Genomic DNA, 13,337 nt, shown 5'->3' with positions numbered 1-13,337 from the left:
GTATAGTGGAGTTATGTGTACAACGCAATACAGCTGTGATTCTATAACATTTATGTGAAATTCCTATGAAATGCAATTCGATTCAATCCATTATAAAAGGTCAAACTCTCCATTTCTTCTATCACTCTGTCATCTCTCTCTCTAGTCATTCAGTTTGGTTTCGTGACGCTGTTTGTGGCGTCTTTCCCCCTGGCGCCTCTCTTTGCTCTGCTGAACAACATCATCGAGATCCGACTCGATGCCAAGAAGTTCGTTGCTGAGCTCCGAAGGCCCGTGGCAGCCAGAGCTAAAGATATCGGTAGGTTTGACCCGGCAGTGTTGTTTTTGGCAGCACATTTCTATTTTAGTTTATTCATAGTCTTTGGACTGAAACTTCATTTGGTTTTAGTCACATTTTATTTTAGTCACCTGGAATGTCTTAGGGTTAGTCTAGTTTTAGTCGACTAAATGTCATAAGATTTTAGTCGACTAAATCTACAGCTGATTTAGTCGACTAAAATGTATTTTGGCGGGTCTTGATGCCGTCGTAATGAGTGTTTTTACACTTGCTGAAAATAGCCGATCTACTTGTTACCGGGGCGGACCGTGGGCTTTTCAAAATCACCCAAATCACTGAATGCTCCTTTTAAATATATTTCTTTCTGTAAAAAACAACAAAAATAAAGCCTTAGAAAATCACCTTCTCCTTGCATGTGTTTTCAGGTATATGGTACAACTTACTCCGAGCAGTGGCGAAAGTGGCTGTTATAATTAATGTAAGTAGAGCTTCATCTTACACATCTATCAGCTCCCTGCTGCAATCAATCTGTATTGATCACTAACCTGGTGCAAGACTTCTCTAACTGGATATTTTCCAACCAATTCACATGTATAAACCCGGCCCACACGTTGTTTAGAATAACAAAATGATCTTGCGGCCTATTTAGAGACCATTTACATGAGCATATTATGTTGGCTTTGAAATTAGGTGTGGTCTGGCACAATCACTGCTATCTTACGCACACTTTGCACTTAGATTTAGCAGCCGTCTAACTATAACAAAATTGGAGGCGAAACACACTAGACGCAGTTTTAATTTTTTTATTTGTATTGAGGGAAGAACATTGAGAGCATGCTCACTTTTGCAATCTCCATTAACATTTCTGTCTCTCTCCCCTCTTGCTCTTACTCTCCCTGTCTTCATACTGTTTTTGTTCACCTTGCTCTCCCTCTGACTCCCTCCTTCCTTCTATGTCTCTCTCTCTCTCTCTCTCTCTCTCTCTCTCTCTCTCTCTCTCTCTCTCTCTCTCTCTCTCTCTCTCTCTCTCTCTCTCTCTCCCCGTTTTCCCATTTCCTCACTATACGCGTTCTGTTTCAACCCTCCCAACTCTCTCCAGGCGTTTGTCATATCCTTCACATCGGACTTCATCCCTCGGCTGGTGTATCAGTACATGTACAGTCCCGACGGGTCCATGCACGGCTTCGTCAACCACACCCTGTCTTATTTCAATGTCAGCCACTTCCAGAACGGCACGGCGCCCATGGACGCCATGCACCTGGGCTACCCCGTGGAGATGTGCAGGTGAGAGGCCTGGAGAGGCCAGTAAAGAACCAGTAAAGGGAGGCCAGTAAAGTTCTTCTCCTACTCCGTCTGTCGGTGTGTGTTTTGTAATTGTTGAATAGATGGAATTGGTGTTTTCAGAAAACGCAGGTCAGGATTTAGAAAGTGTTTTTTTAGAATCAGCCTCAGTCCTTAATTCCTAATTGAGTGAATAGACCCATCTATAAATCAGAGATGGAACGTTCCTCATTCCGTCTGCAGGTATAAAGACTACAGGGAACCGCCGTGGTCGGCCACTCCCTACGAGATCTCCAAGGAGTTCTACGCCATCCTCGCCGTGCGCTTGGCCTTCGTCATACTCTTTCAGGTAACGCCGTTCCCCTCAACTCGCAGTTTGATTTGATTTATGATACCGTTCTATTTCTATTTTTTTATTTAACTGCCAGGACCTATATACACACTGCCAGGACCTATATGCGCACCTGCTGTAAAAAATTAAACCGGGTGTGCTGAAGTAATTTCTCGAATTAATTTTATTTAACAAAATCAAGACTAATATTATTATATATTATATATTATATATACGCATCCGTGGCATTTACTATGAAAACGTGCATTTACCCTCAGTGTGTTTGTTAGTCCGTCACCCCAGGCATGACCATATATGGTGACATTATAACGTGACATCACGAGACATCATCAGGGACGGAGGGCCAGGAACTCTACATCAGACCTCAAACCCTTAGATCTCCATATATGGAGCTGACATGTTCTGACATTCCATATGTTGATCCTTCCCCATCCGTCCTTCCTCTTCGATGTCTCCCTTTTGACTGATACCTGTCCATTTAATCTCTAGACGCCCCAAAGTGATTAGTGCAGCCGTGCCAGGCACCTGGGCCTGGTTCTCAACAGGCCCGACAATTATGGACCGGCCCTACCCGGGCCCTCATCAAACCCTGTACACTCAAGACACTGCCCCCGCTGTGACCCTTACATCTCCATATATGGAGCTGACCTGTTCTGACATTCCATATGTTGATCTGACCTCATCAAACTCTGTACACTCAAGACACGCTCCATATATGGCCAGTACAGAATTCATTCCATAATGTTAATCTGAACCCCCCATGCCAAAGCGCCAGCGCTCGCCCAGCAGTCTGCCGTCACCCAGGTGTATGCGTGCACGCGACCTCGCCCTTTAGGGCGTCTTACTGGTGGTTAATGTGTTGCACCTCAAAAATAACGGGTCAAAATAGGGCTGCCAGGTTTGAAACTGGTCCAAATATGTATTTATTTTAGGGTATAGATAGAATGTATTAATGTTGGTAAGCGAGTGTGCAATTTCACTGATAAAGTAAATTTAAAGAAAATTCATAATGTTTTGTAAATGGTGCCGTTTATATAGCGCTTTAAGCACATTACATAGATTGTGCATTACTTTCGCCCATTCACACACACACAGTCATACACCGATGATGGAGGAAACCATGCAAGGCACCAACCTGCACATCGGCAGCAATTAGGGGTTCAGAGTCTTGCTCAAGGACACTTCGACACTTAACTCTGGGGGAGCCCACAGGGATCGAACTGGCCACTCTACCCTAGCAGTTGTATATAGTGCAATAATGATATGTTTTTATTGTATTTCTCCCCTCTACAACACACACACACACACACACACACATTCACAGAACGTGGTGCTGCTGATGAGCGACGTGGTGGACTGGCTGATTCCCGACATTCCCAAGGACATCAGTCTCCAGATCCACGAGGAGAAGATCCTGCTGGTGGAGCTCTTCATGAAAGAGGAGCAGGGCAAGATGCACATCCTGGACTGCATGATGCCGGTGCCACAGCCACAGCAGCCCCCCGGCGGCAAAGTCCAAACGTCGTCGGGCCCACAGCAGCCCCCCGGCAGCAAAGCCCACCACCGCAGCCCACCGCAGCTCCGCCCGCGATCCACAGTCCACAGTAACAACGCCAACAACTTGAATGTAGTGGGTTAGTACTTATAGCAGAGTAATGAAACACCAACGGTCCTTTTTTTTTTGTGCGCGTGTGTGATTATAATTCACCCCAAAAAAAAAATCTACGTGGTGATTTTTCTTCTCCACCCGCAAATAAAAGCATCCCACCTGCGCGACCGATGAGCAACTCATCCACCGGCCAGTAGGGGGGCAGTGGCGATTGTTCAGCGACTATACGTAAATAGGCTCCCGTTCTATTTCGCTTGTAGAAGTATAGAGCACCCCCCTTCTCCCCAAAAGCAGCTAGCGGCTAAAGCTAATCAAGCTAGTCAAGTGCTCAACATCGTCTATCTAAGAGTCTTTATGAAGAATTCGTGTTTTAACCAGGTGGCGACCTGGTTTTGAGCCGCTAACCATAGCCGCTATGTTTCCCGTAAATACGAGAAAAAAGGCCTAGAAATGCCTCCAGGCCTCTCCACTGTGTGCGGACCTGTATAAGGCTCCAGGCAAAGCCAATCGGTATAGCCGAGAGCTACCGATCGAACGGGAGCCCCGATCCACGGTAAGTCATTAATATAATGTTATCAATTAACAGGAAGCTATAAAAACACGTACAAGAAGTCATTGGCGCTCCAGGAGTTCATGGAAAACCACGATAAGTAAGCCATTGGGCGTTCTATGAGTTTTAAACTATATGAATATAGCTTGAAACCATATATTTGCAGTTACATTTTTTGTTGGATAATTTATACGCCATATGGTACGTAGGTACGGTAAATTTGCCCATATGCCCCTGGTGTGTAGAAAAAAAAACCTAAACATTAAGTCCTTTCACTTTGACGCAGCCACTATCCAAATCTCCATGATTTTTCTACATTCAAACTGGCCTTATAGTGTTTCATTACTCTTTAACAAGTAAATTACTCCACTGATAAGCTACGTATACTCCCAGCCAAATCAGAATATCAGGGTTGCTACTGTAGCTGGGGTGAAGCTATAACTCGACAGCTGAGGTGTAACCAAGTATGTGCCCTTATTCTTGTCCAGAACATTCCAGCGAATGGGAGAGCAGCGCTCTGATGATTGACTATAGGGATGGACTTATATGGAATAGGAGCTTGATGAGAACATGTAGGCTGACTACAGTGTTCTATATAGGCTATGAAACAGAGAGAGTTCACACTGCCATTTTTCTTTCACTGAAACACAAAGTAATGTCTTAACCCAGGGGTCTTCAACAGGGGGTCCGGGACCCCGCCTAGGGGGTCCTCGAGAGAGATACTGCCAGCCAAATATTCTTTGTGTGATAGGAACTTTTTTTTATTATTTTTTTTTACATTAGCCCTCACATCCCTATTCTGGGGCGGGGGGGGACATTAGCAGAAAAAAACAGATCTACAAGCTCACAACGTGTCTGCGTTTGTGAGCAGACTGCGAAGACAGAGACTTGGTGTACAGGGACAAAATAGCAGACCATGTACCGATGCCAAAGGTCAAATTCACAAAGTCTTGAGGGTTTAAATGGTTAAATGTCTGAAATCAGTAACGCACATTCAACATGATGTCTGAAAACACACATTTAACAATGGGGCGTCCCTGCTTCATCTCTTCACAGCAAAGTCCAGGGTCCTTGGCGAAGGGGTCCTTGGCTTAAAAACGTTGAAGACCCCTGTAACCACAGCTTCATCTGGAGATTAGAGCTCTCAGTTGTAACTATATGTTTATGTCTTCCAACAGTTATAAGACTGATGCAAACCTACTGTCTTTAAAACAAGAAGAAAACAAAATCACTGCCTTTTGTAATCTGTATTTACTGTATTTAAAACAGTATTTTCAATAACTAAGACGATGGCAATATATATTTTATAGCACCAGAATTACATTGGTGGTGATGGGAGGCAAGCTTAGGTGGCTAAAATGTTGTTGTTTTTTTCTTTTTCTTTTTACTGTGTGTCTTTGAAAATATGTGCAATAAGATCTGTGCAATAACAATAAGATCAAATAACATTTGAGGTATGCTTTAACAAAACAGCCCTGCAAGTGTTATGTTCTTAGCTAATAGATCTTTGCTTAACTGAAAGGTCACACAAAAACATGGAACGGACTAGAGATGTGACGGACTGGCAGCAACAATGCAGAATACCAAAATCACATTGGCCAAGCTTTGAGGGACAGACAGGAACAGGAAGAAGACAGACATGGCAACACAGTTTCACAAGACCGTTAACCTGCGTTATCTTTTATAGAACACTTATGCCATATCATAATAGTACAAATATCCAAAATCACAGACGATATCCAGTCTAATATCATGATATGGATATAAAATTAATACTAGGGATGTCCCGATCAAGTTCTTTTTTCTCCCCATCCGATTCATTTGAAAATGATGTGATCGGCCCCCGATTTCCGACCACACGATCGGACCGGCACAACCCCAGTGAGTTTAGCAAGAATGTTCACAGATGTATAGTTGCCGGTTGGTGAATGTCAGATTGCTATACAGTAGCACGAAATGTTTTGTACAGAGGATATTGCTTGCAATATGTAATGGGAAAATTAAGATAGGATATTGCTTGCAATATGTAATGGGAGAATTAAGATAAAGTCTGCACCATTATAGTAATACTACCAATGACTTGAAACAATTATCCTGTTAGAAAATACAGTCACCTCTAGAATTGTTGGCGCGCTGGTTGAATGACGTATTATCACATTTATCACATACAGTAGCCTTGAGAACCGCTGGTTCCAATGGTAACCTATGGGCCATATAAGGCCCATGGGTTTAGAAGTCTCTCTTGTTTTTGTTGCATGAGGCAGCTTTATGTACAAGTACATCCCCCAGCCATGTACTGTACTACTCTATACCTGCTGGGCATAACGCTAGCATGTCGCTGGGACTTACCGTACCCCCAGTCCTACCTTTAGGTGCAGAGTGAGTGCCAAAGCAGGGATGCATTGGGTATACCATTGTTATAGTCTTTGGTATGACTCGGGACCAGGGATTGAACCCCCGACCTCCCAGCATTAGGATGTATACTCCATTGTGGACACTAAGCACGCGTGTCATTTCAAAATTGTATATAACTAATTCCCCACCCTGTCGGTATATGCAACTTGTGACACAAACTGAGTCGACAGTATCTGTGCCATATGCACCACTTTGGCATAAAGCACTACCCTCTGGTGTGCCTCACAACAGGGCCTCAAGGCCGCTTTCTGTTGGTGCAACCTTTGTTTTCAGCGTCTACATTTCACATGGTCTGCATTCCTTCGTGCATTAAACATGGTACGGAAAAGGCTGCCCCACAAGCAGAAACTGATGACGAGGACGGGATGATGGAAAGACTTGTCTTATAAACCCATCAACGCACTTTCATCCGAATCAAGCAACTGGCTGCTGAACTGTCGTGTCATTTGCTGGGCACCTTCATGCCACCCCGGAGGACGGAGCCTAAACCATTTGAGTTTAATCCCATTAACTGTTGCACTGTTGCACCGCCAACTTGTTTCATGTTTTAGCCCCACTATAGTGCGCACGTGGAGCTCTTTAAGGATGGCAATGTGAGTTGCTTCAAACCCGTTTGGTCCTGTAAAGGAGCAGCACGGCCTTTAGGGGCTGCTATACTCACAGTCTTCTCTATAGCTCTGGTCCATATAGCTCGCCTCTAATGCCTTCATTAGAGCTATGGAACTGTTCTTCTCTTCCTATACGCTCGCATAAATCAGACCAGCCTCTCGTCTGTAGCGTAAATATATTAAAAAAAATAAAAATAAACGTTTTACCTACTCACCAAAACAAAGGCGGTTTGTGTAATTAGAAAGCCTACTTTCCTTTGTGGAAATTAGCACTCTGAGCCTCCCACCTCCGGAAGGAAAATCTTGTCTTGGGCGCAGTGGAGTAGTGACTAAAAGTATTTATTTTCCGGTGGAAAAACAATCCCTTTCTGGCCAAAAAGTGCATTTTATGTGGTGGGGGGGGCTCTCACAGTGCGTCCACTAAGGAAAGTAGGCTTTCTAATGACACAAACCGCCTTTGTATTGAAGATTCATTATTCACATTCATCATGACTCACTATCCTATTTCACTGTATGTGTAAAGGGCTTTTCATTGTATACGCTTTTGCAGGACAATGTCAAATAACTTGTATACTACTTCTTAGGCATAACGCAAGACATAATTGTGAATCTTTTGTTGTTTTTAATACTTGTTATTTCTATTCATTGATTGCCTTTTATCAATAAAGGTTGCCAATAATGCCAATAATTCTACAGGTGACTGTATTTGGTATGTATGTTATAGTGAACACAGTCGATGCATTCATTATATTCCTCCTTATATTACAGATTGCACAAAGTGTTGTTAGATAACACTTTCATGTTTTTGTTTAAGTTGACTGTGACTGTGAAGAATGATGAAGTTATACACACACAGGCAGTGGAGAAAATAAAAGGTTAATCAGCTAGGTCTCTGTCATACTGTGCAGGCTAACTTCTCCATGTGTCAGAATTAGAATCAATTTTGGGTGGGAACCCCTTTTGGTGTTAGGGTTATGTTATGCTTTAGAATCTGATCTCAGGTCAGGCTTCAGATCACTCGTCTCTTTCTCAACATTGAGATGGTCCAATGCCACTGATGTTTGGAACGCAGGTAGCTTGGCACTTATGCAGAACCCTGGAGTAATGGGCATAAATGTTGGTCTTGTCCGGTAGAACGAGTCCCTTCTTCTTGCCATGAGATCTAGTTTATTTATCCTAAAGGACCACTTCACCACTTTTCAACCTATCTTCATACAATAGGTCCTCACTAATAATCATGATAAAATGGCACGTTCTTTTTCTACTCTGTCTGTGTCTCATAGGAGGGCTGTGGGCAGTTTAGAAACCGTCTTCCAGTGACATCATCATTAGGCAGATTTATTTTTAAAACAAAGCCTGGAGTTTCTATTAGCTTGTATTCCCCATCGATGATGTCACTGGAAGACGGTTTCTGAAGTGCCCACAGCCCTCCTATGAGACTGAGTAGAAAAAGATTGCGCCATTTTTTCATGATTATTTGTGAGAACCTACTATATGAAGATAGGTTGAAAAGTGGTGAAGTGGTCGTTTAATTGTGACAACTTATTGCCTGGACAGGGATAGTACATTTCTTGGAAAGGCATGGGAATACTAGTCTGTAAAATGAGGGCAATGAAGTGGTATTTGTTTTTGTGGATGTATTTTAAAAATATATATTTTACTTCATGTATCATTATGTATCGTCTTTTAAATCACTTCTTAAAACTCACTTTTATAGATTTTAATGTGATCTTTGTATTTTCTTATCGATTATCTTTTAGGATTTATACATTTAACTTTATTCTTGTCATTTTGTATATAGTATCTTGACAAAAAGGAATGGTCCTGCCCGTCACTTTATACAGAACAATGTTTCGGTCCAACTGATCTTCATCTGATAACTGCAGGGGTCATTGCCACGCTGGCTTGTGGTGGACATTTTTTGTCAAAATTAATAACAGGTCTGACTCTTCAGCCCACAGAGATCACTTCAGCACACGGGGGGTCATCAATAGGAACGTGTGTCCATCGAGACTTGTCCTTGTCTGTGACAAATTCTAGATTTCGTTTTTACACAAATATGCGACACGTTGTGGGCTTGTAGATCGGCTATTTTTCGAATTGCCAAGATGTATAGCGTTGAAGTGGTTGATGTATGTTTGTTTTCTAATCAAAATTAAAATCTCCGAAGTAACTAGTAACTAAAAATTTCAAATAATTGTAGTGAAGTAAAAGTACTGGAAATTGGAAATACTCGAGTAAAGTACAAAGTCAAATACCTCAATTTTTTACCAAAAGTACAGTAGCCTACTTAAGTAAAAGTACTTAGTTACTTTCCACCACTGCAAATTGATGCACCCAACCATTAAGGTGGTTGCACACCGGCCGTGTTTTTCGGACGACCGATGAAGAAACGCCGTTTAAAAATCCGAATTTGCGCCAAGGGTGTGTGTGGAGACCTTTAGGGCTCATGGCGTTCATGAAATGACTTGCCCAACTCACTGTCACATCTACTCTACATCATTTGGCATTTCCAAAAACAGATAAATGCAAGGGGAGAGTATATCTACTTCTACAGTTTGTTCCTTCAGCAACAGGTCTGCTATTTTGGGCTGAACCCCAATCAAAACCCAACCCCAACCAAAAAAAACCTAACCCCCGACCCTTAACAAAAACGATCAACTTAAAGGGACACTTCACCCTGTTTGCAAAAATATATATGTTAATGACGTTTAGAAGCTTTAGATCACTTTCCTGGGGGTATTTATGTGTGTAATATGTGGTTTTAGATATTTTAGATTGTAGCAGTGAGCCTGTTGTCTCTGATGTCATGGACACTGGTCTCACTACCTTCCTGGACTACAATTCCCATAATTCTTTGGTGCGCTGCTCCTCCTTGTGGATAGGGGGGAGAGCTGTCTTACTGAGACAACATGTAGTCCAGGAAGGAAGTGAGCCCAGTGTCCATGACATCAGAGACAACAGGCTCACTGCTACAATCTAAAATATCTAAAACCACATATTACACACATAAAGACCCCCAGGAAAGTGTTCTAAAGCTTCTAAACGTCATTAACATATATTTTTTTGCAAAAAGGGTGAAGTGTCCCTTTAATCCTTACCTCAACCCTAACATTCTTAGTCCGAGGGGAACAGTTGCAGAAAATAGCAGATCCACAAGCTCACAACACGTCGCACAGTGACTTGTTGTGAACTTGTAGATCGACTATTTTCGGAACAGAGGTTACTAGGTTTAGGGCTGTATCTATCTTATCCCTAAACTAATTTGCCATTTTTTTTTTACTGTTTAAAAAAACTTTTTAAAATAGTTCAAATAGCCCATCTAGAAGCTCACAATGTCTCGATGGAGATCGGCTAGTTGAACTATTTTAAAATGTGGTTTTTTTAAATAGTAAGAAATGGCACATTAGTTTAGGGATAAGGGATAAGGGTGGCGCAAGATGGAGCCTTTGGAGGGAAAAAGAGTACAGAGCCAAAGGTAAAGTTTACAAAGCACAGGTTTAAGTGGCCACATTTCTGACATGAATAATAATCTAATATATAATATAATATATATATATAATGATAAAGTGTGTAAACAAAAAAACATGAATTATACACCGATGCTATAGTGCTGTCAAAACATTCTATGAAACTATATCTAAACTAGATTTCTAGGAAGACTGCAACGTAACAATTAAGTCACTTCTGAATGTGATGGTTAACCATTTGAGTGCATTTCCATACTAAACCAAGACCTGCAGCCTACATACATTTGAAAAAAAGCTTTGGACCAAAATAAAAATGTAGGCTAATGACAACTAAATTATTTCATTTAGCTCAGCACTATAGCTAACATTATTAGGCTACTGTTTAAATAAAAATAAATAGATAAATGACTATCCTTTTCGTTCAATTGCAGTACACACTATAGTACACTGTACACAGTGTTTCTATGGGCTTTGTGTGGTGCTTTTGAATGCTACTGGTACAGTGTTTTTAAAATCATGTAGGCTACTTTTGAATGGTGAAATATGTTTTAAAGCAATGTTTAGTAGATTATATATAGTTATATTTGACAGTATAGCCTATCTATACTTTGACTGAAGTACTGTCACTGAATCCCAGTGGTGGAAAGTAACTTAGTATTTACATTTCTACTTCACACAACTAAGTCTAAATCTGTCTTCAAGGTGATTCATGTTTTTATTAAACAAATCATATTAATACAATATAAATGACCTTGGGTTATGCCCTCTAAGATACTAAATACATATAGTGTTGTGGAGAGGTGGTTGAACTGTACTGTTTAGGCAAATGTAAAAAAATGTAAAATGTTCCCATTTGTAATTTTGAAATATTTTGGCAATTTGGTTACCCATCAAAGTTCCACAATGGAAACAATTATAAGACCTCAGAACAGTTCACGCTGTTTACATTTCTGACTAATAAAGTAGTTGATTGAATATTGATTGAAAATATCTAATATCAATAGTCAAAATAGACCTACTGTGTAGGCCTACATACAAGCTGACAAAGGGTCACATCGGAACTGCAGCCTTTGGAACTGCCCCCTCTTTCCAAGTACTGGCACTCCAAAGGGTCCTGGGTTGCCAGTTCTCGTCACTGCCTCAGATCAAACTGTGATTTCCTGTTACCTGTCATCACAGCGAGCTTGTAAGATCAGCTAGGCCTATTTTTACTGTCTTTCGAACATTTGTGAAATTATGAGATATACAGCTTAACTGGTTAAACTTCTTATATTGGTATTAGTGTCTACTGTCTAACAATGTTTACAGAAGTGATAAGAGTGATAGCCACGTGTTATCCAGGCTGTTATACCCTGAAGAAAGTGTTGACAGAATTATCCATCCCATTTTCATCTCATCCATCTCCCAGCAGGCATTGCCAATCCGACCCACATGGACGGTCATCATTCGTGTAGTCATACTATACTGATTATGCTTCAACTGGTGCGCGTGCCTGTCTCTCTCTCTCTCTCAGCCGAATGGGACAGTCAGTAGAGCGAACCCGTGTTACTGCTTCTGGGAATTCTGATCTTCTCGATGTTCTTCATGATCGTGTCGTGCAGCGTCACATAATAGTTCCTGAGATCGGAGACGATGATCTTCAGACTGACGTATATGTTCTCGTCGATCTCGACGATCGTGCGCCAGTAGTCCTCCACCTGCGGGTGCCTCACTATCTTGGACATCTGCTGCGCCCGGGTGATGTAGTACCTCGATATGTGGTCCAGGTAGGAGAAGGCCACGAGCGCCACCACCCGGAGCTCGGCGATCGTCTCCTCCTGGATCGACACGCCGAAGTTGTTGCCGTCCTCGATCTTGGGGACGAGCAGCTGGACCCACATCTGAACCGTGTTGCACTTCTCTATGAGCGTCTTGATCTCCGGCTTGACCTTTTCGATCAGGTCGACAAGCTTGGCGTTGCTCTTCATCGTCGTCTCGCCGCCGGGCACGTCGACGAAGACCGCGGCGGCGCCCATCGTCGCCTTGTCCTCCCACCCGCCGCCGCCGCCGTCGCTCTGCGCTTGTTCCAGCCTCCTCCTGCGCATGAGGTTCGCCATCAGAGCGGGGTCGGGCCCGCTCAGGTTCATCTCCGAGTGGATCTCCGTCAGCTCGGAGACGTTGATGCGGGGGTCGGTGGTGAGGAAGTGGTCCAGCTCCAGCAGCTTGTTGGGGAAGAAATTGGCAACGAGGTGCTCCGCTTCTCTCGTGATCCGTTCCCTGAAGGCGTCCACCTTGGTTTTTATTTCACTGTCCACTTTGAGTTTGAGTGGAGACATCTTTTGAATCGAATTATATGAAGATGGCCCTTACAGTACCGGACATGTGTGTGCCTTTCCTAAATTATGACATCAAGAATTGTGTGAGTTATTGAATTACCATTGATGTGCATTGCCGGTTTGTCTGAGAACGATTACTAGTGAGGGTGCCTTCGCGCCTTATACAGACAGACCTAGGGCTCCGGTGTGTTGTCACACACAACACACACACACACCGTAGCCTTGCACGCCTAACAACGGCAGTTTGTGCAGGCACAGTTTAAGGCCCTTTCCCAATTCGTTTTTTAACCCTACCCCTCAGCCCTTGCCCCTTCCCCTTGTTCCTACATAATGAGTGTCAAGGGGTAGGGAGATGAATCATCCCCCTAGGAATCGGAATGTCCCTTATAGATTGCTACGTCATCGCTGTGCGACGCAATTGTGCGACGGAAACCCTTGGACGTAAACATCCCGTTTCAGT

The 13,337-nt window shown here is 42.7% G+C and overlaps 2 protein-coding genes across 5 annotated transcripts in view; one reads left to right on the top strand and one right to left on the bottom strand.

Moving 5' to 3' along the window:
• Positions 1-8,406, top strand: part of ano1b (anoctamin 1, calcium activated chloride channel b) — a 59,815-nt gene extending 51,409 nt beyond the window's left edge. For 3 of the 4 annotated variants that reach the window (XM_080761954.1, XM_080761953.1, XM_080761951.1), the window contains 5 exons: positions 146-298; positions 703-755; positions 1,377-1,561; positions 1,802-1,907; positions 3,235-8,406. In XM_080761954.1, coding sequence (XP_080618080.1) covers positions 146-298; positions 703-755; positions 1,377-1,561; positions 1,802-1,907; positions 3,235-3,549 — 812 coding nt within the window. In that variant the 3' untranslated portion in view covers positions 3,550-8,406. The remainder of the gene's footprint in view (positions 1-145; positions 299-702; positions 756-1,376; positions 1,562-1,801; positions 1,908-3,234) is intronic. The other variant, XM_080761952.1, reaches the window with a different exon arrangement.
• A 3,682-nt stretch (positions 8,407-12,088) lies between these two features.
• Positions 12,089-12,877, bottom strand: LOC308314050 (proteasome activator complex subunit 3-like; the record flags this gene model as incomplete). The annotated part of the gene is made up of 1 exon (XM_080761434.1): positions 12,089-12,877. One exon carries the CDS (start codon positions 12,875-12,877, stop codon positions 12,089-12,091), a length of 789 nt encoding a protein of 262 aa, XP_080617560.1.
• Between the last annotated feature and the right edge of the window lie 460 nt (positions 12,878-13,337).

This window comes from Protomyctophum bolini (genome assembly GCF_963924005.1).
Source record: "Protomyctophum bolini genome assembly, chromosome: 4".
Lineage (NCBI taxonomy): Eukaryota > Metazoa > Chordata > Actinopteri > Myctophiformes > Myctophidae > Protomyctophum > Protomyctophum bolini.
This window is presented reverse-complemented; position numbering and strand designations above follow the sequence as displayed.